The 23,245-nt window shown below is 45.6% G+C and overlaps 1 protein-coding gene and 1 pseudogene across 1 annotated transcript in view; both read left to right on the plus strand.

Annotated features, from left to right (window-relative positions):
- LOC147436983 (NAD(P)-linked oxidoreductase superfamily protein) overlaps positions 1 to 22,269 on the plus strand; it is a 107,758-nt gene extending 85,489 nt beyond the window's left edge. The window contains exons 8-12 of the mRNA XM_086486387.1: positions 19,412 to 19,579; positions 20,171 to 20,253; positions 20,381 to 20,443; positions 20,564 to 20,632; positions 21,840 to 22,269. Coding sequence (XP_086342513.1) covers positions 19,412 to 19,579; positions 20,171 to 20,253; positions 20,381 to 20,443; positions 20,564 to 20,632; positions 21,840 to 21,956 — 500 coding nt within the window. The 3' untranslated portion in view covers positions 21,957 to 22,269. The remainder of the gene's footprint in view (positions 1 to 19,411; positions 19,580 to 20,170; positions 20,254 to 20,380; positions 20,444 to 20,563; positions 20,633 to 21,839) is intronic.
- On the plus strand, positions 11,859 to 12,514 carry LOC147436984 (diacylglycerol O-acyltransferase 2D pseudogene; annotated as a pseudogene).
- Positions 22,270 to 23,245: the final 976 nt, after the last annotated feature.

Consider the following 23,245-nt stretch of genomic DNA (forward strand, 5'->3'; position numbering starts at 1 on the left):
TGATCACAAACAAAGTGAATGGACACTGTGCGTGCAAGTGTATGAGACTGATAGATAGAGAGAAGAGAGACACGACACCAGAGACGTTGTAAAACCCTCCTCCGAAGGCCCCACTCTCGTCGGCGAGAGTGGTCTACTTATGATTGCACAAAGTGGTACAATGACGATGCAATCGGGGACTATGCCGATGACGACGACGGTGATGACGACGAAGACTTGATGGCTGAAATCTGTGGTCTTCTATCGGCTGAATTTCGGGACTGTTTCGGTGGCTGAAAATGACTGTTTTGGTTGCATTTTTATGGCTGAAAATGGAGGTTCTTCTGCAACCAATGGGGCTGAATCTACTGCTGTTCCATAGGGCTGAAAACGCTGTGGTTCTGAGGGGGCAGTGGCTGAAAACCACTAACGCTGATCTGCTTGCTGAGCTAGCAAAAACACTAGGCTGGCTGGAATCGCTAATGGACCTTAATGCTGAAAATCTGAAAACGCTAGCAGTTGAAGGTGCTGGTGATGGGAGCAATCTGCAAACGCTAGGATACTGATGATGATGGCGATCAAGGCAATGCTGAAAACGCCAGATCTTGGGGGGTACGGATGAGGTTGTCTAATCCAAAAACGCTAGGCTATGGGGAAAGGTAGCGCCAAGGTTGGGGGTTCTGCGGGTTTTGCTGAGAAGTTGCCTGCTGAGCGGGGAGCTCCTACTGCCTCTTCTGCCATTTAGTGCTAACTTGAGTTTGCTTATATATTAACTTAGCAAAATTGCCCTACCTACTTTTGTTGGAAAGTCACTTAAAATAATAAGTGAAAATACCAAAAATAGGGAAAATAGGCTAAATGAACTGGAAAATTCCCCTAACTGAATCTGATGGATTCTGAAGGGAATACTGATGATCATGCTGTGTGCAACCAGAGGATATGCATCTATACCAAGTGACTGGGCATGCACGGTCTACGAATAGACTCACAAAAGTGACAGATCACTTCTAAATCTACACTAACTAGACTAACTGAACCCTTGTCGTGCTGTAGCTTGTCCACGGACACATAGGGTTGGATGTGTCACGTGACAAGAGAGGACGACCTTCTCAGCCACAACAGACCCAACACAATTCTGCCCAGCTACACGATCCTGCATGACAGCAATATAGAGATCAAAGGGGTCAGATTCAGCAGCAACAGAGTAATCAGAAGCAGCAGGGTGGTGAGCAGGCATAGAGATAGAGATAGAGATAGAGACAGGCAGATGGATAGGGTCAGGTGTAGCCTATCCTTGTTTACAGGTAGATAGGGAGACAAGGGATTGATAAGGTAGAGCAGTCCTCAAATAGACCTCCTGAAGAGAGGTTACCAGACGAGGATCAAGAGGTTGAGCCAGAGTAGTTAGACAGATGAATAAATCATGCAGATCTACAGTCGAACGCATTTCGTATCAGCCTGAGGAACCCCATGAGAGGTGAGTTAAGCAGCTTTTTGATTCCTTGGAGATTCACACAGGTGCCTCTTACAATAGGCACTATTGGGAGGGAGCAAGATATCGTTTCTCCTTGATTAGCTAAGGAGTTTGATTACTCAGCGAGTTTTGCCTAACCGACAGGTGTTCCATTATCCAAGTGGTTCCCCGCTCGTTTCTATGCTCGTGGTCCATAGAGATTTCCAGTTACATCCTTAAGGTGTGGGCCACTATGTGTTGATATTTTCATCTTGCAGTTGTTTCAAGATGCCAGACTTTTTTGGTCCACAGAGCTCCTATGATTAGCTTCACATTACAGACGCTACATGATCTCTCTTTGGACAGAGGAGCCTATTGATGATACATTATAGAAGCAGACAATGGTGGAGGCCAGCAATTTCATGGATCTTAGACAGTTTTCGCAACTATATGAGAGTCAGATTAGTGATACCTTGGGAAAGTTGGTTTGGTAAGCGAGATCTTTATCTTGGTACCTTCTCTTGGCTTTTATGGCAGAGGACAAGTGGATCCCTCTCTTACAGTTTGGTTGTGCAAGAGATCTGCATCCCCCGTGGAGTAACACGTAAAGAGAGAATGGACTGGATGCAGATGATTTTGGATGGATAGGATAGGGGATTTTCAGTCCCATGGCTTTTATGATTGGCTATAGGAGGGTTCTTACAGCTAATACTTCGTATCATTTTGGTGAGTGCCATTGGACTACACAGTCTCGCTACACAGCTAGATGTGGATAGAGTCTTTGGGAGATTTGTGTAGGCTTTCCGCAGCTAGTTAGGGCTACTCGTTAGTAGCCATCCTCTACTATAGTCATGACTCATGAAGCGAGCTATGTAGTACTGCATCCTCAATGGAAGAGGCAAAGGCAGTGCGGGTGTAGTCCATATCTCCTGGATGTATAACTTCAGAGACTGTGTCTGAGGATCTTTGTATTACTACTATTTCAATGGAAGAGGTAGTTTGGGTCCAATCTATGTCTCTTGGATGTATAATTGCTAGAGATCTTGCGTGAGAATGTAAGGTTTCCAGTTTTTATAATAAAGAAAAGGTTTACCAAGTCAATTAAAGTGGAGTGAAATTATCTCATTAAGTTTTTACTAATTTACTAATTGCTTTGTTTAATTTTCGGCTAAAAACAGAAAATTTAAGTAGAAGTAATAAGCAAAAGTAATTAACTAATTATAACATAATTATCATAAGTTCCTAACAACGTAATTTTCTTGTGAAAATGATCTCACTAACTTCTAAGCTTATTTACTAATTATCTTGCTCAATTCTCAACTAAAAACAGAGAATTTAAGTAAAATTAATTAAATATGAGATAATTATCACGATTATTGACAATATAATTTTCTTTTGAAAAATATCTCACAAACTTTTAAGCTAATAATTAATTGTCTTGCTTAATCTTTAGCTAAAAACAAAGAATTTAAGTAAAAATAATAACCATGAAAATCATGTCATAATTAGTTAAGTAGTTTTGCTCATTATTTTTGCTTGAACTTTTTGTTTATAGCTGGGAAGTAAGCAAGATAATTAGTAAATTAATTTAGAAGTTAGTGATATAATTTTGAAAGAAAAATTACAATGTTAGAAGTTCATGGTAATTACTTTTTAATTAGTTAATTAGTTTTATTAATTATTCTTGTTAAAATTCTTTGTTTTTAATTGAAAATTAAGCAAGATAATTAATAAAGAAGCTTAGAAGTTAGCGAGATAATTTTTAGAAGAAGATTCCAATGTGAATAATCCATGATAGTTAATTATTTTTATTTAAATTCTCTGTTTTTAATTAGAAATTAAGCAAGACAATTAGTAAAGTAGCTTAGAAGTTAGTAAAATACTTTTGAGAGAAAGATTACAGTGTTAAAAATCTATGATAATTATCTCATAATTAATTTATCTTGCTAATTACTATTGCTTTAGTTCTTTGATTTTAACAAAAATTAAGTAAGATAATTAGTTTATGAGGATAGAAGCTAGTAAGATAGACAACAAGCTTAATATAAAAATGGTGCAGATATGCTCGGCTCGCTAGTGTTGTGCATTGTCCTCCCCATCGCTGATCACCCTCCCTTTGTCCTTGCGCTGCCGGTGCACTGCACTCTGTGTTGCCGGCTCTCACGCGCAGCCCGCCTCCCCCGCTTGCTCAACTATCCTCGCGTGTCACCCCCCCATCGCCAGCTTGCTCATTCGTCCTCTGGCACCAACCGCCCCCTGTCCCCAACTCGCTGCATCCAGCTTCCCCACCCCGTTCCTCCCTTGCGCAACAACCCCCCTTGCCGTCGGTTCCTCCTGGCGCCTCGACCCTGCGGGCCTGTCTTTCGCAGTCGAAGCTTCTCGGAAGTCGTCTTGTTCTTGTCATTCGTCCCACTCACAACAGTAGACACAGATGGAGGCTCATGCTCCGTCCCATAGGGACTCTCCATAAGCCCTCTCACTTGACCTTGCAAAGCTCACCATCCGACTTGCTCTCTCGTCGACAAAGCAAGCGAGCCTAGCCGCAGAGGTGGAGCGCCTCCAAGCGACTTCCGTCATTTGCAAGATCATCGGCCCCCGACCTAGTAGAGGAGAGGTGTGTGATCTCCTTCAGGCCCGCCTTCTAGCAGAGGTAGGCAAGATTCTCGATGTACAGTTTCTTGGGCGTGGTTACTACCAGATAGAATTTGAGACTCCCGAGATGGCGTCCTAGGTCATTGCGATGAGCCCCCTGGCCATTGAGCAGTTCGGGCCCACTTTCGAGAGTGGTGCCATGGTTTCGACCCAGCTACCGACATCTTGTCGAGGAGGTGAGATCGACCTGCCCATCTCAGTCTGCTTCCCCGGCTTGAAGAGAGAGTACCTTTCGCTCCTTTCCAGGATAGGCTCAAAGATTGGGGCTGTCCTAGAGGCACCTTGAACGGTAGCCTCTGTAGCTGCCAAGGAGTCCGGCATTCCCATAGTACGTGTTTTGGTTCGGGACACCCACTCTCTTCCGAAGGTCATCCTACTACCTCGGGCGAGTGGTGGCTGGTTCCATCAAAGCGTGGAGTATTCGGGCCTATCGAATCGGTGTTTTATTTGCCATCAAATGGGTCATCTTGCGAAGGCCTGTTCACAGAGGAGACCCCGACCTTCACCTCAGGCTGAGCCCCAGCCTTCAAGGGTTGGCCAGCCAGCAGACAAAGTCACAGGGTACGCAGGCTCGGAGGGTGGCTCAAGTTGAGGAGGCTTGGCAGCAGGTTCGTGGTCGGCGTCGAGAGGGGCCACCACACCAGCCTGGCACTCAGAGTGGCCCCCAGGCTCCAATCCAACAGCAGTGGGTTCACACAGGGAACCGTTTCGACCCTGTTCAATAGGAGGAGGTTTTGGCTTCAGCCTCTAACGCAGCCTCACCCCCGACAACCCCCCCCCCCCCCCCCCGAGTTCCTCTCCGCCCCTCCCCCTCCGCCTCCTTCCTCCTCCTCCCCTCCTCGCCCTTCTCCCTTTGCCGCTCCCCGTCCCCCTCTACTACTACTACTGTTATCCCCCCCCCGCTTCCACATCTCCTCCCGCTCCTGCCCCGCAGCCATTAGGGGGAAGGACGATCCTTGATTGCTAGAAGATCTCCTGGCAGCGCCTTTGCCACGAGTCGCTTGGCAAGAGAGGGACAACCTTTCTTGCGAACCCCCCTTCTGGTGCAGACGTCTCCTTTCGCAGCAGTTCCTCGTGGACTGACGAGCTTTGACATTCGTCGTCGTCGGTGGGACTTCTTTGCCTACGACTCCACACGTTTTCTTGGCGACCCTTGACCAAACTTTGAGGCAGCTTGCTTCAGAGTTCATGTATTGTTCCTTGCAGCTAGAGGGATAGAGGCCCTAGACTTGGCGGTTGGCTTCTCTTTTCCCCTTTGTGGCAGGGACCAGCCTGAGTGGACTTTGGATTCGGTGTTGGAGTGGCTGCAGGCACAGGCCCTTGAGTTCTCTCACCACATGGGAGACCTAGGGGTTACAGACCTGGTTCAGACTCTCTGGCCGTTGACCAAGCTCTTAGTAACACCTCCAGACTCGGCAGGATGTAGATACATTGTGGTTCACTTCTTTGCTGACACGCGGAGCCCGCCATGCTATGTACACATACATGAGGACTCCTAGACAGAGGAGGTTGCCCTGTGCATGGCTTGTTCTTCTTTGGCCTAGGCTAGACACTCTTTGCAGTCACCCCTATCTCGGGGACGCTCGGATGCGGATTATTCTCAATCCAAGCCAGCCTTAAAGATAGCACGGTTAGCTGCTGTTGCTGCAGCATGAGTTCTCTCGCTCTATGAGGATCGTCTCATGGAACGTGCAGGGATTAGGTGGGCCCCAGCTTCAGTGCCAAAGGGGCCGATTACGTCAAGAGCTTCAGCAATGCCTTGTGGGAGGAGACATTGATCTTCTTATGCTACAAGAGCGGCATCTATGTGAGAGCCGCATTAGATGATGTGGTCAGCTTTTGCGTGGTCGATATGAGACATTTTGGTCAGCTGCATTTGGACTCGGTGGTATCGAGGTAGGGGTATGTATGACTATTGCGGACTCTTGGCAGCAGGCCATTGCGGACAGAGGTATTATTGTGCCTGGCAGGGCTCAGTGGCTTTTTAGGCTTGTCTCTTGGGCTTCTAGAACATCTATGCGCCCAATGTGGCAAGTGCACATGCAGAGTTTTGGTCTCATATTGTAGAGTCTCTGCCGCATGTAGAGCAATGGTGCATTGAGGGAGACTTTAACATGCTGCAGGACCCCTCCTACAGGATTGGAGGTAGCCATGCTACTATGCATGGTGCAGAGTTGGCAGCTTGGGAGAGGCTATATATGACTCTGAGGGTTTTAGGTGTTTGGCAGCACTCTGGCTTTGTGAGGCCCCAAGACAGCCTTGTCTTCTCTCGTTCAGACTGCAGAGTGGGAGAAGTGAATCTATCTCGGATAGATCACTTCTACGCTAGTGACCACTTCTATGACTTGGGTGGGGACAGTTTGCATTCTGGCTGGGACATCTTTTTCGGTCCGTGCATGAGTGATCCTCACAGTGACAGATAGACGGAGGACGGGGAGCACGATGCTACGAAACCTTGAGAGAATCTTGCTGGACTCCGAACTCAGAGAGCGAGTGTTGGCTCCTCTGACAAAGTCCCTTGTTGATAGAGTAGCCTCTAGACTTGCTCAGCTTAGTCGGTTCTTTCTTTAGGAGTCTACGGGAGCAGCGTCTCTGACGGGGCGTTGCGTCCTTGCAGAGGATGCAGGAGCAGCACCCAGACAGTCCATGGTTGGAGGAGCAGTTGCAGCAGGCTCGCCAGGAGCTTGCCAGCACAAAGGAGAGGCGTCATGAGTTTGCTTTCCATCAACAGGCATCTCAGTGGACCCAAGTGGCTGACAGAGTGATTGGGGCGTTCTTTGTGATAGTGGGACCACGGCACGCGCATGCTAGTTGTAGCAGGCTACTGTGTCACTTCTCAGGACACACAGTTAGTACAGTTGGTCTGGTCTAGTTCACACTGGATGGACTCTCTAGGCTGGGCAGTGACACGTGGCAGGGATATGGACGGTAATCTAGTGGACATCGTGGCCAGGTCACCACCACTACTCAGTTTGGAGATAGACTTAGATGGCTGACATTTATGAGCCGTTGGTGGCTCTTTATGGTTGGACATATGAGTAGTAGTTGTTGGGTCATCAAGATTATCTTCTTCATATATGGTCAAGCATCGTCGTCAGACGAGTGAGTCTATACACAGCACATCTGCACCATCCCTGCACATCTGAGCCTCGACACCCCCATTGTACCCATGAGTTCTGGGCTGGAGCTAAGTGTGTTGCCACGCCAGAGTCTGTACTGGTTCCTTTGAGATAGTCGAGTCCATATGTTCTGGTCTGCTGCTGTGTCTCTATGTTGATTTGTTGTTATCTATTGTTTCCTATGTTTTCATGTTGTTTGAGTGAGATGTCACGCACATTGCACTGAGGAGCACCTACTGTAGAGAGCACGACACACTATCCACGCTACAGGTGCTCTCATTTTTGGCACACCCGGTGGGACCTCAACCAAAGTCTCACTCTCTGTTGAGCTACAAATCGAGGAGCTAGCTGGTTTTTACCTAGCCTCGCCTACTTCGCCTTGCACCGTGCAGCCTGCTGATCTGGTCCAGTTTCACCCTAGACAGCTTAGTCTAGCTGACCTAGTCTCTCGCCCTGCTGGTGTGGTCCTCTCTTGCCCTAGTCCAACTAGCTCTCGCCCTGGTCCAGTCCTTCCTCGTCCCTGGTCCAGCCAGATGGTCTAGTCACTCGCCCTGGTCTAGTAGAGTCTAGACCGGTGTTCAGCCATTTAAAGGTCTTCTTGCCCAAAGCTCTAGCTCTCGTCTTGGTCTAGTCCTTCCTCATCCTTGGTCCAGTCCTTCCTCGTCCGTGGTCCAGCCAGGTGGTCTAGTCACTCGCCCTGGTCTAGTAGAGTCTAGACCGGTGTTCAGCCAGTTAAAGGTCTTGTTGCCCAAAGCTTGGTTGGGTTTGTGGTTATTGCATGACACATACAAGGTGGTCATTAGAGCGTCGAAGCGCACTACCGAGTCCTCTGAAGTACTAACACAGACGGCCTCAACCCTTGGTACCTAGTAGAAGTCCACCAACCTCATCACCCATACCTCCACATACGGCATCATCCATTCCTCCATCCGGTTCTACATCTTCCAGGTTACCTTCCCCAGTAAAGCCCTCTCCCATTTTGTTACAGCAAGCTATTGAGCAACAGGCTCCTGAGCAAGAGGCCATGGAGGAGTTGACCAGTGTTTTGGCCAAGGTAAACATCAAGTTTCCTACTTTCAAGGGACTCTCCTCAGAAGATGCAGACGACCATGCAAGGAGGTTTGTATCTCTCTGTAGAGGTCGTGGTCTTAATAGAGAAGATGCTTATTTGGTGATGTTTCCATCAACCTTGGATGGTTTAGCAGACAAGTGGTACAGTCAGTTTGCAGAGAATCACTTTCGAACTTGGGCAGCTTTATGACAACAGTTCTGTGCAGCATTCAGGCCAGGTGACTTCCAAGAAAAGGTTTTGGATGAGTTGGCCAACATGGTGCTCCAGCCAAAGGAGACTTTTGCAGAACTCATGACTAAAACCAAGTCTCTGGTTCCAAGCTTCCTCAGAAACCAAGGGAATTTACGGTCAAGAAGTGGGTAGAGAAAGCTCTTCCAAGGACGTCTCAGTAGAAACTACGCGAAAGTCTTCGACCTGAAGCATCTCTTGAGGAGTTTATAGCGGCCGCTACCAGGATAGGAGCAAGGAGGCTATTCAAGGACCCCCTTCAGGTGGAGACTGCCTCAGCACTCACGGAAAATCCCTGTGACCCCTTGCTTTCTTTACGCGGGGAGTTAGAAGCACTGAAGTTACAAAGAGCACTTCAAGAGGAGAGGTCCTTCTCTCTTAGACCGGAAAAATCTCCACAGCAAGAGGCTTTAGAACAAATCAAGCGGGAGCTAGAAGAGCTCCAGGCACAACAGGACACTAAGCCTCGATGGTGTGGTGTTCCTCCTGTCGCTCTCCAGGGCATCCTCCTCAGTATTGGCCACTTCGAGCTTACTGCCATCTCTGCGAGAAAACCTGGCCATGATAACAAAGAGTGCTATTATCTGAAGGGAATGCGGCAACTACAACAGAGCCTCACCCCCAACCTTCAACAAGGGTTGACACCTGCATCCAACATGGTTTCACCCTAAAGCCATCAAAACCCTATGCCACCTCTGCTGACAACACCTTCTATGCAAATATGCACAACAACTTTGCATCTCCCAGCTTTTATCATGCTAATGCTCCTTCAATTTCCCAAAGCTTCTACACATCAGCATCCGTCCACATGCAACAAGGGCCGAGCCCTCCAATAGGCCAATTTTGTACTACAGGTGCGGGGAGTATGGACATTATCAGAGCAAATGTCCGTTGCCAGAAGGGTCCCCTCCTTGCCAACACCGCCCTAAAGCTAAGGATCACTATAGTAAGGACTACCCAAAACAACGCTCATCCACATCTGCAAGCACAAGCCAGAACCAGCAGGAGTTTACATTCTCGAAGATCAACCTAATCACAGTAAGCACCATTCCACAGGCCCCGTAGTTGCCTCTCGAAATGGGTTGAAATAGGTGGAAGAGCTTGCCTATGTGCTCACACGGGCACAGAGAATTGCTCTTGGTCTCAGCCTCCCCGACGGTCCAACTTTTTAATCTCCAATCACACAAATGAGTCAACCTCCCCTAGTAGCTGATAAACCAGCAGGTAGTGCCAGGAGCCAACCTACCTCTCTTCTCTCAGATATTGATGGTGCCTTCACGGAAGCAGTAGAGGACTTGCAGAAGCTCAAGATACCAGAGCAAGCATTGACCAAAAGAGAGAAGCCTACAACAGAGACTCTCTTGAAAAACACCTTTCAGCAAGTGTCATTGTACGACATGCTTCGACTTGATGCAAATTTTCGAAGTGACACCCTTTTTATCATTCAATCTCTGTATCCTGGTGCAGGGTCTAGTGGCGGGCACCTACCCGTGCAGCCCTTAGAGTCCTACATGATTTCATTTCCTGCTGCCCCGCTCACTGATTACAGGAATCCTCGTCTCACCGCGTCTATTTTACGGCGCGACTTCTCCGGTGTCATAGTGGATGGTGGGTCGGGTATCAACTTGATGCCCGAATTCACTATGTTGGCATTGGGTCTCGAGCCTACCCGGCCCGCTCCCTTCACAGTTATACTAGCCGACCAGTGGACAGTCTACCCAGTGGGCATAGTGGACAATGTGCCTCTCCAGGTACAAGACTTTACTTTTAACTTGGATTTTGTTGTGGTTCGTCTTCCCCATGTTGAGGGCGGATTTCCCTTGCTCATCGGTAGACCATGGCTGTGACACACTAAAGCACTTCATGATTGGGGAAACGATGCCATGTAATACATACTCCTGGCTCCCCGATGCAACCCATTCGCCTAGGAGGCATGGATCGCATCGTGCAACATAGTTCTTTGTCCCTTGAAACCAGCCTTGAATTAGAATAGCCTACTCCACCTGACGGGTCAGACGAGGATCTGTTGGAGTGGTTGGACGCTACCAAATCTATGTCTTATTATGGAGTCTCTATTCACTCTTTGCCTGAAGGTACACCCTCTTCCAATGTTTCCACAGTAAGTAGACCTAACGAGCCACCTAAGCTAGCTCAAGGGTGGAAGGTCACAGAAGCTATTCCCCGTGCGTCCTGGGTGGAAGCATTTGGAATTGGTGAGCCTATGAAGAATCATAAAAGCGGAAAGAAATCTCCCCTACAGGAGTTCACCCCCCTTCAACATCAAAACCCATCGGTGTCTGCTTCTCCGACTAGAACAAAGCTCTTTCTGTGTTTAGCGAACTCCCTTCACAAAGCTTCCTCAAGACGGGATACAAAAAAAACAATGTTGATTTCAAGCTTGATGAGTTCCCTGATCATGATATCTCTTTGCTTCAGTTCCATCTCCCCTCACTACCTCCTCCCTCCCTCCTCGCCCTTACCCACCCCCTCACCCCTACACTCCTTCCCTCGCCCCTACCCTCCCCCTCCCCCTCACTCACCCCTACCCACCCCCTCTCTCTCCCTTGCCCCTACCCACCATTTTTCCCCCTCGCCCCTAGTCCCTACCCCTCACCCCCCACCCACCCCCTCTCGCACCTACACACCTCAACCCCCTAGCCCCTATCTAGCCCCTAGCTACCCTCTCTCCCCTCGCCCCTCTCCACCTCTCCCTTGCCTTCGTCCCTACCTAGTTCCCCCTCACCCCCCCCCCCCCCCCCCCCCCCCCCCCCCCCCCCCCCCCCCCCCCCCCCCCCCTCCCTCACCAGCCCACCTCTCGCCCCTCCCTCACCAGCCCTCGCCCCTAGTCCCTCCCCCTCGCCCCCCCCCCTGCCCAGGCCTCGTCCCCTCACCAGCCCTCGCCCCTAGTCACTCCCCCTCGCCCCCTACCCACCCCTCGCCCCCTCCTTGCCCAGGCCTCGCCCCCCCTGCACCAATCATACCATCCTCCCCAAGACCACTAGCGCTTTGCGATCTCCTGCGCAGCTGCAAGCTTTGTAGCGAGATCTCCATAGCCACCCACATTTCTTCTCTGCGAGCAACAGATCTGCAGAGCACTATCTCCACTTACACGCAATGGCCTGCACAAGAGCTTCCGTGTGCTGGGCATTCCTCACAATCATAAGCTGGATGGTGGTGATGATGATGGTTGCAGCCAACGCACAGGCACCGACGCCCAGTCTCATGGTTCCAGAGAGCGCAGCCTCCGTTACAACATTGTCAGGCTTCTTAAGCATCATCGCCATGCTAGCAGTTGGCGGGTTCACCCTCCGCCTTGTGTAGGAGTTTATCACAGAGGATTGCGGCGGCTATGGAGATGGCCAGTGACACAAAGGGGGAGAGCAAGTTTTCTGTAATCCGATCACAGCAGACGAGCAAGCTGAAGAACCTTTTGGATGTTTCCTTGTGGCTTTCAAGCATTCACCTGGTTGCCATCCTGTTGTTGTTAATGCTTTTCGTTCTGCCATCACGATGGAGCTTAACCTTATTTGCGGTGTTATTGGGCTTATGGTCATCCCTCTTTTCGAGAAGAGTGCTGTTGCAGAAAGTGTTGCAAGGTTCATCTGCAAGCATGGACCAGGTCATTTTCTTCTCACTATGGTTATGGAGGATAAAGAGACGCTGGATCCAAACCGAGCATATCTCTTTGCTGTGGAGCCTAAGTCTGTTTTGCCAACTGGGATTCTTGGACTATGCAATCATACTAAGTTCCTGCTTATTCAAAGGCTTAAGGCGTTTGCAAGCAGTGAGTGCAGTGTTTTTAACTCCACTTTTGAGGCATGTGTGGTCATGGTTGGGCCTAGCATCTGCTCCAAGAAAGATCGTAGTAGATATATTAAGCAGGAAGTACAGTTGTATCCTATCCCTGGAGGGGTCAGAGAGATGTGTTACATGGAACAGGATTGCAAGATTGTATATCTGAAACAAAGGCTCGGCTTCATACGTATAGCCATTGAGTTGGGTGCTCCGTAGAATCAGGAGCTCACCATTGTACAGATGGAGTACCTAGTGGTTTTCTTTCACCATTGTACAGATGGAGTACCTCAACGGAGATGCCAAACTTTGGTGGAAACAGCCAGTTGTCCGTGTGATATCCACGTCTCTCATGTGTGAAGGTGCCACAAGACCTGCCTCGGAACTCTATTTCTCTACTATACGAGAGATGGATATGTAATGCATCTTTGCTATATTGGAATGGTGAAAGGTTGTCCATGTCAATCTGGTGTTGTGAGCCACCGTGTGACGTGAGCATACCATGATCCTCTATCTTGCCTGAGCCAATTGTCTGAATGCCTCAAAAGCTTTGTATGACAACAGATCTGGTGGCATAGCTCTGAATTTGCCTAGGAGATACATGGTTTGAAACAAAGCCTCCACTACCATGGGTGGTACAGCAAACTCCGCTCAAATGATGTCATGAGGTACCGAAGGTTTGTTGGGTATCATTCGTGCCATCATAGAGCTTGTGGTTGCTCTACCTGAGGTTGTTGATTTTGAGAGAGAGAGAGAGAGAGAGAGAGAGAGAGAGAGAGAGAGATGAAATGAAATGTCATATTAATGTCTTTAGAAGGCCAAAATGACCTATGAGACCAATCTGTTACAAAATGGTGAATCTAATACCATGTCTGGGTACAAAAGAACTAGAACAAAGATACTACTACTAGAATCCATCATCATCTGCACTCTGGATGTCGAGAGAGTATGGCTCGAATTCTCTGTTGTAGTCTCCGTCGATGCTGTGTAGCCCCTCTCCTCAATCGTGGTCGTTTGGATCTCCGTAGCTCCAGTGTTGGGTCGATGAGAGTGCCGGTAGTGGTCGAATGAGTGTGGGCCGAGCTCTACAGTGATGGCTGCTCCTCTGGCTGTCCCATATCTAGTGAAAAGAAATCTGTAATCTATAATTTGTCCCCACCCTCCCCTCCCATCTCCCCCACTGGCCCTTCAACCTCGTCTCTTGGCCGGTCTCATATTCCATCACCTGCTTAAGGGACAGGACACTCCTTAGTAGCTTGGAGATCTCTTGGCAGTGCTTTTCCGACTGGCTCGAGAGGGACACCCGTACTTGAGGACACCACTATTGGTGTAGGCTTCTCCTTTTGCATCAATTCTTGTAGGCTAACTAGGTTTGTCATTCGTCGACGCGAGGACTTCTTCGACTACGACTTTACATGCTTTCTTGGCAACCAATCTCCCGACCTCGAGGCAGCTTGTTTTAGAGCACATGTGCTCTTTGTGGCAATCAGAGGTGCAAAGGCCTTGGACACACCGGTTGGTTTCTCAACCTTACACTCACTCAACCTTGACTGGCCTCAACTAGCTTCCCTCTACGCCACTACCATTCCCGCTATACCTGGTTGTACTAAAGGAAGTAAAGAGATCAATAAAGTTAAAGAAAAAAGTGAGAAAAAACAAAGGAAATATCTGCACTATTGGCAATAAAGCCAAGGGCTTCACTTCTTTTCTAACACCCTTCCATGTGCTAGGAGAGACTACATTGGCGCTCCCATATATACACATAGCTTTACCAAAACCCATTCAAATCCAGTCCAATTTGAAATCCCACAAAGTTCAGCAAAAAAACTCAAAAAAAGTGATGGGGAACCGTATATGTACAAGCAAAGTATTGTAGCGTATAGTCTACAGTCGACTAGCCACACCACAAGGAGTTGCACACAACATAGGTACCATATCTAAAACCAAAACAAAGCGAGGTCACTATGAAGATCTAAGCACCCACTTTGATCTGCCCATTGATAGAAGAGACACTCAACTCACCACACCAAGCTCTCGCAAAGCAAGAGGGATATCTCCATAGCAAAACCCCCACCCTTCAGTGCAGGCTACCTGAACATGGAGCTTCTTTTTCTTTGTTGAATTCCCCACTTAACTCACGACCCAAGGCTGAGAAAAATTCGGTTTTCTTCATATTTTAAAAGCACTTACTCTTTGAAGTCTTGACACTTCTATGTAGAAAAACAACAAAACTATGTATCCTACACAATTGTCCCACATGCGTAGAGACAGCTGGCACACTCCGCCTTTGTACACTTTTTACAAGCATGCTTTATTTTACATCCAAGAGGTCCAAAAGCACTCGGGGTGGCTCGCTTCATTCCGTAAAAACACGTCACATATGGCCTCCCAACAAACATGGAACACTTTCGAGTGTTCAATATACTTTCCTTGCTTCAAGTAGGCACCTTGTATGTTGCACTCCAAATAAGCATACCGGTATCCAATAGAAACCAAGAAAAGTGTAGATTCTCCTATCAACCAGAGCCAAATGGAGTTAGACATTCTTTGACCTCCTGAACTCCCACTGTGAGCTTTTTTGATGACTTGCATCCTTCCCTACATAGGCACATGCCTACAAAGTACCCCATCAATACCTAATTTGTACAATGCCGCTCCAAAATGATGATAAACTTCAAACTCTTGATTTGCCTGGATCAGTCCTCTAGAAATCCTCCAAACTGAAGGAAATCATAAACGTCCTACCACTCTGGATCCGGCCCATCCACTGTCGAATTTGAAACAGCTCAGCATCTACTGGATCGTCTCACATCGATGTGTCTGAGATGCCTTCTGTGGTTCTTGAGAGAAAATCCGCATTGCAGTGAGTCTTGCTTGGCTTGTGGAAAATCTCAAACTCAAACTCACTTTCTTGATCAGAAATAAAAGAGCTTGCTGATTGGCATAGAAGTGAAACAATTTGCCCAACAAATAATGTCATAATTTTGTTGCAGTGAAAACCATCCCCATTGCATCCCTTTCAATCATAGAGTATCCTTGTCAATTGAATTGAACCAGCGATTGGCAAAGTAGACTGGGTAGTCCGTCTTAAGCAAATAACTCCTTTGTTGCAGAAGCCGAATTTTCTACCAAACAACATATATTCTTTTTGTCCCTATCATATACATATTGGATACCCTTTACACCAATATAACCATGTTTCAGAGCATCCAAATCAGAATGATACTTCCCTGCATAGCATTCATCATAAAAGAGGTACCACACAGTTTCTTCCTTACCTTGTTCAAAACAACTCCAATCAAAGGCATTTAACTTCCAAAAGTTTCTCACATCATAAACACCCTCATCATGTTGTGGAACCATAGATATTTATAGTTAATGATACATCCCTTCTCTTTTTATAAGCACCATGTAATGTCTCATTCACAGCATACTTCTTAGCATCTTTATCAACCACGCTCAAGGGAAAATTCAAAACAACATTGTCTCTCATTACCACACTCCACACTATCACCTATAACATCATCCAAGATTGTATGGATCTCTTAATCTTTATGGTTGGCAGCCTTATGATCAGATTTTTATGAACTCGTCATCTTCATTTTCTTACATATACTATTCACAAGTGCTCTGTATCTCAACTGGGGAACTTGCATCAAGCAATTGGCTCATCAAACATTAATAAGTGAAGACATAGTCATCAGTTGTAGCATCATGGATACCTATGGTGTCTTCACCAAATTCAAATGAGTTAAATTTCCCCTCATCAACCACAATATGAGGACCCAAATCATGATACATAACACAAGGATCAAAAATCTCAGGCACCTCATCAAACGTTCCATAGGTAGAGACATAGTCTTTATCCACATCCACATCACACGTACCTATGGGCTCAAACTTATCCTTAAAAGCATCCAAACCAGCATTTTGGGTCTCGCCATAGGTCTCGATACAGTTATCTACAACGCAATCATATATAGCATGAGTGACAATTATAGGTACGTCATCAAAGAGCATGCACAAGGAGAGACAATCTTCTTCCATCACATCATCACTATTATGAAACTCGGTCCATTGAACTTAGTGTTGATGTATGCTCATGTTGGTGCGCGTGTGGTGTGTGTGTTGTTTGGGAGCATATATTAGTACCTAGTTCTACACCCACTATTGGGCGCTGACGACATTAGTGGGGATGTCATGGTCTTCAGTCAGTACTATGCATGATGGAGCTGATGGTTGTATTGTCTTGTGGGTGACTACCATGGGTCTATACCTTGCACTTTCTTGTAAGGGTGAATCTGGGCTCTTATCCGAAGGGTATGTTACGTTAGTGTGCCAGCATGCAAACCAAAACCCTCTTTGGAATGTCCCATACGTCTTTGAATGGAGTAAAACTTCTTTTGCAAGCAAAATCGCAATATCTCTTTGGGTAAACCGCAACAAAATCACTCAACTTGTTGCTTGAAGGTGATTTTCTTAAAAGAAGAGACTAGAAGAAAAGTATCTAAATTCCTCTGCAATAGGTGTCCAAGGTGTCTTCTTTGATCATCCTTAAATGATTCTAGGTTGTGCCGACATCCTCTTTGTATTCTGCAGTGAGCCATGTGGAAGTGAAGACGCGTTTGAATTTCAACCACTTTGTAGGTGCTTCCCTGCGCAGCAGTAGGGTAGACCACCATGTCGGGCATGCCCTTTAAGATAAGACGACGCTTTTTGCACTTTTGAGTGTTCTGAAAAACGGCCTCTCGAAAAGACGATTCGAATTGTTGTATGAATGCAAGAGCTCGGTGAGTATCCTTAGAGCTTGAAAACATATCAAACTTGAGTGCTTACCCACCCTCCTTGAAATCCTTAGTCTTCTTGCCCTTCTTCTTGAGATGGTCGTACTGTTTAAATGATACCGGTGTCTTCTCTTCTCCTCATACATTCACTCGTATGAGTCAGAACTGGCAGAGAACGAGGTGTCCTTGTCAAAACTGTCAGAGTGCTTCCGAGATTTCTTGTGGGATCTTGTCTTCTTACTTTTTCTTCTTGTTCTTGTTCGTTTTGCTCTTCTAAGTCTTTCTCTGCTTCCGATGCTTGTGGTCATCCTCGCTAGAGTCAGAGGAAGAGGAGCTCTCCGAGGTGTCTGAAGGCGATGATGAATTGGGATCATGCTCAAAGCAAACACACTTCTTGGATTTGTTGGCTGCCTCGAAAGTAGATTTCCGACCCAAATAGCTAGGATAGTCTGTTGATCGACTCTTCTTCGGAGAGCTTTTTGTAGTCTTCATCAGTTTATTGACCTATTACTCAACAACATCATCAAATTCATCTTGCGAGTGCAACTTTTGCTTATCTGCACCCAACTTCCCTTTTTGTGTCATGGCCAACTTGAGAGGTGAGTGGATGGCAGCACCCCATCGTGAATGAATCTGATGATTCTTGAGAAACTTTGAATGTTGTGGATCCTTGGAATACATGAGCATCTGGTTAGCACCTGTGTCAACCTGCAGTTGACGTTGAAACTCCATCATGTCGAAGTCGCTTGGCGGGAAAGAGCCATGCTCTTCCCTCAAGTCCTCGGAAAGAGGCTAGCTCCCGCTAGTTTCTTCACTCGTGCGAGTAGGTGGAATAGTTTCTTCGTCGGACACATAAATTCACTACCTGAATCCATGTGTGCTACGGAAAATGGGATCGAATCCTTCGTAGAAGAAGAATCGTATGAGCTCTACTACCACTAGAATGACTTTGGACACTCCAAAGCAACGATCTACTGCAACACACGTGAGATGCTGCACACAACTGTATCGAAAAAAGGGGGGAGAGAAAAAAGAGAGTCGACATGGCACAGCAGAGTTCCTCTCTGTGGCGATGCTCCAAAGCTAATCTGCCAAGAGAAGAGGCCCTAGCACTCTTATAAATGGCCAAAAGCAGTTACATAAAAAGCTTATTCCAAAACCACTGGGTTTCAAAAGCTCTGTACCAAAAGCTAGCGTCCTTTGGACGGATTCTGTAAATCGCAGAAATCCATACAGTGCCACGTCAGTAGTCAACACAAAATGCGAGGGTGGTCGTACATTTTGCCACGTGTCATGCTCCACACAATTTGTGGGTCTTGCTTTATAATTAAAGGGTTTAGGCCCCTCGCCTTGGTTCCGTAGGTTGGTATGGCTAGGTTTCTAGCCCTAACCCGCTTTTTAGTCCACTGTGTCAAAATTTGTAAGTTGTTTGGGGTTAGATTTTCAACTCTTAACCCCCAAGTGTCCTCTCGGCCATACATTTTAGAGTCCAGGCATGCCACGTTATCAGTTTGTGACAGAGACATCTACCTATGAAGAATATGCATTGGATCTAATTGAGAAAGAGCGGAGGAGGAAGCGAGAACGCCCCGGGCACGGGGGGGGGGTTGGTTGCTGTAGAGACTCCCTGTCTATGAATTGTAATGTGACCCCATTGGCTGAGCTCCAAGCTGTAAATGGTTGATTCAGATGCAGCCAATGGCTTACACAGCAGTTATGTCTTATAGACCTCTACTGTCAACTGCGAACTCAAAGGACCTCTGATCTATAACTAATTTCTTTCCTCCTTAACTTTTTACACGTCAGCCCGTTGGTTGATAGGAGAAAAACCTTGCCTCAAAGTGGCCTTAGATTGATACCTGCTCTTTCCCACCTGTTCCATAAAAAGAGAAGCTTGTGACCACGCTTACTGCAAATCCATGCTGATAGAAGGTTTCAAGACGTCTCTTTTAATTGAATCATTTGTGTTGTCAAAGTTGGAACAAATTTTGAAACGCTGACAATTAGGGAGTTACCATTCATGTTTGAAATTATGTGTCTAATGAATCACATCTGCAAGGAAAGGTTGAATCTGTCTGCTCATGACTTTTAGTCCTCATTCACAACATGTTGGCTTTAATATGGTACTTCTCTATTGACACACTCCGGATCCCCATGCATCAGGAAAAACGTCTAGAAGGCGTCCTGAGTTGTATATTGTTATCAAATAGTGTATCACAAAGAAAAACCGCTCAAAAACTTTGTCATTATGTATTTGATAATTAAACATCTTGTACGTATGCAAACATTTTTTCTGGTTATAATTAACATAAAGTCCATTTGACTGAAACAGAGCAAAGGCTTCGAAGTGCATATGCACAGCTAAAGAAGCGGGGTATACCATTAGCATCCAATCAGGTCAACTACAGCCTGATTTATAGACTCCCGGAGAAAAATGGTGTCAAGAAAGCTTGCGATGAGTTGGGTGTTACTTTAATAGCATACTCACCCATTGGACAAGGTATGACAGCTATCTTAATTGGCTTTCATAACAAATTGCTGTGTCACAATGCAGAATGTGGGGGGAGTAATTTAGGAATTCTTTCTCCATCGTTTTGTTTATGGGTCAAGCAGGACTCTTTCTGTGAAAGCTTTTCGACCTTTTACTATTGGCACCTTACATCAGGAATTTCTCAGTGCAATTTCTTTTTCATGTCTTAGACTTTCATGATCTACATATTGCTTCATCTTCTGTTTAAGCAATAGGCAACAGAAATCGTTGAGACAGGAGCTTTGCTACATCCATTGGTAGAGCATCTAACACTCACTGCATGCACTTTCTTCTTAGCCTTTGGCAAGCTGACCTTTTCTTCTTCATTTTTCACTGAAGATGTTTGGGAATATCAGACCTGCTTCCATTTGTTTCCTTGATAAACCTCTAGTTTAGAAAGTCTGCTTTAGTCTCCCTCCAGTTAAGCACCATTTTGTTAGTCCACAAGGAGTTTTCAAAGATCAGTTTTCTCTGTTTGTTGCATTTTGGCATTAATCTCTCCGCTTGTGAAACTTGATGCAAAGATTCTTTTGCTCATTACCATTGGTAATTCTGTCAAAGGTGTCCTCAGTGGAAAGTACACTCCTAAGAATCCTCCCTCTGGACCTCGTGGTCGGATTTACAATAAGGAGTATCTGACAAAGGTAAACTTCAGCAAAGTGGGTTGTTTCATACCAATAATGATTGACTTTGGATTTTATAGCAGAGTCAATCATTGTTGCTATCAATGTTCCTAAGATTGTATGCTGACTTGAATCCTTGTGAATCAAGGCGACTCCTTTGCTGCAAGCACTCCGGGAAATAGCTCAACAGCATGGGAAGACACCATTACAAGTAAACAGCTATTAAACCAGAGCAGGAGACACCCTCCATCAATGTTTTTCCTGCTCTGCTTTGAATATGACACCTTTTTTCCGAGTATATTTAGTACTTCTCTTTGTTTGATATGCTCAGGTGTCATTGAATTGGCTCATGGCACAAGAGAATGTGGTCCCAATTCCAGGAGCTAAAACAGCTGCCCAGGTGCTTTATTCATTCTTGCATATTGATTTCTATTGCACACATAATTTCAAAACTAACAATGGCAAAAGGCTAGAAAGATGGCCTCTGAAGGGGGAATGTCTTCAAACGAGGAGTCCATTCTCTTTAATAAAGAAACTCTTCTCTTTGAGGGCCGCAAGGTCTGGAAAAGAGACTCGTTTCAAAGGAGTTAAGCCATCAATGTATTTTCATTTTGCATCCTTAGTAACTGTTGTTACGAGACTTGATTCTGAATTGAGAGGTCTTTCACACAAATCCGGGTTAGATGTTTACAAGGTTCTCATGTTGGCTTACATGTAAGAGCAAAAAGCGCACACATCAGACATGGTGCCTTTGCTCTTGAGCCCCTTAATGAGGAATTCTAGAGGTTATATGTTGAGAGAGACTTGATTCTGAATTGAGAGGTCTTTCACACAAATCCGGGTTAGATGTTTACAAGGTTCTCATGTTGGCTTACATGTAAGAGCAAAAAGCACACACATCAGACATGGTGCCTTTGCTCTTGAGCCCCTTAATGAGGAATTCTAGAGGTTATATGTTGAGAGAGAGGAATCATGGTAGCGCATTCCGATGCAACTATGGTAGCTCAAGATTGATTCTTTGAGGGAAGAATTGAACCGTTTTGCCACTTTTTCTTTCAAGGCAGATTTGGAAACTCATGATTCATTCTTTGAGGGAGAAGAGGAACCATTTTGTGACCCTTTCTTTCAAGGCAGGGGACAAAGGAAAGAGCACATATCTGTGGTCTTATGTCTATTCCTTTCACTTATTAATGACTTGTGTCCTCTCTATTTCCTCCACAATATCTTACACGGATAGCCTTAATTTGGAATGAACGGCTGGGATCATGAGGGCCGTCAGATGCATTTTTGTAAATTCCAGAGATTCGGTGAATTGGGGCAATCTCACACCCCAAACATCCAACTCACGATCCCTCCCTTGCGACCCCTAAGATCTAGCCATACACGTGCATGTGATTATTGGCATTTGGGTGCATAATGTTGTAAATTTGGGGCACTCCTTTGGTGCCCACGATTGGACAGCTCAGGATATACGTGGACCCCGATTTTCACCTCCACCCTTGATCCCAGTTTAACATCCCCATGTGAAAAATAGTGTTGAGGGTCAAATTATCTTCTATATGTGAAACTGAAAAAGGTATCTAATGTTTGCAACTTGCACTTTTCAGGCAAAAGAGTTTGCAGGAGCTCTTGGATGGACTCTTACAAGCAGTGAGGTGGATGAATTAAGGCGTCTAGCTTCGAAACTGGACCCCATAACAGGGTTTCCAGCCGAATCATTTTGAAGACTTCACATTCTACTTACCTCATTGTCTGATGAAGGTCCCATTGCTGTGATACACATTTGGCAATGCACGCATTTTTCTTTTGATTGATTCTTGAGAAAGCTGGATGTTGAGCAGGCGCTTCTAGCACTTGCTCAACTGCTGTGGAAGCTTGAAAATATTGTTTGTAATATTTTCTTTTTGAGGATGCTCTCCGACTTCAATATGCAAAATGTACAGATTTTTGGCCTACAGAAGGGCTCCAGAAAACTCAATTTATCCAAAACCTGTTGTAATTAAAGAGAGAGATAGCCGCCTCAAATTTTTGCAAGAAGGATTTTGTTCAAGATTTGTAGTTGAAAAGTTCAATTTTATGTAGATTTTTCCTACTCAAAAATGGTGTTCACCCCTTCATAAAGTGGTGAAAACAATCCAAAGTCCCACCTCCCTAAAGACCTTTGTTCAAGCATGGGACTCTTGAGAGACCATTGGATAGAGCTTATCGATTAGTAGCACGTGGGAAGGTAATGATGACAAAGCAATTTTTTCTTCTTTCTTGTTGTAAGAGGGGCATTAGATGGTGCAATCCCGTAAAAACTAGTCAAGGCAAAGCTTCACATGGCTATATAAAAAATAATAATAATAATATATGTGACCCGGATGTACGAGTCAAAAAATTCCAAAGAATCGATTTTCATTAGGTAGAAAAATGCTTTAACTAGATATGTATGGGAGCATCACAAATATAAAAACAAGAGAAAACATGTCTTGAATGTGAGTTGATAAATTAGGTGAAATTTAGATGAAATAGAAGCTATTTGCAAACAAATGGCTCATGCTTGAAATTAACATTCTAGAATGTGGTAGTTAAAGGCATAGCATCTGCTCATTGAAAAACCTACTTCTCATTCAAGTGCACTCTAAAGGACTTCGTTGACTCATAGCTAAATTAGTTTTTCTCATTTGAAAGCCCATTAAAATATATTATGCCTCAACGTGAACTAAATACACAAAAGCCATTCACTAAACCACCTATTCAAATGCAAGAATGGACATTAAATGTCACAAATATTTGCTACTATGGAAGTTACATATATTTCTATTGAAAGTCATGGTTCTATTGAAGACTTTCATGGATCTTTGTTTCTAATCATCAAACAGAACCTGACACAAAAAATTGTAGGAGCATCTTACAAGTTGATAGATGGTGGAATCAAGGTGCTTAGGTTCAAAGTATGTAGCTATCTTACAGATCTCAACTGAACATTGGTGGCTTTGATTAAATGAAATGCAATATTGTCTTCGTTAGT

This window comes from Adiantum capillus-veneris, chromosome 17 (genome assembly GCF_014529385.1).
Source record: "Adiantum capillus-veneris isolate H3 chromosome 17, ASM1452938v2, whole genome shotgun sequence".
Taxonomy (NCBI): Eukaryota; Viridiplantae; Streptophyta; class Polypodiopsida; order Polypodiales; family Pteridaceae; genus Adiantum; species Adiantum capillus-veneris.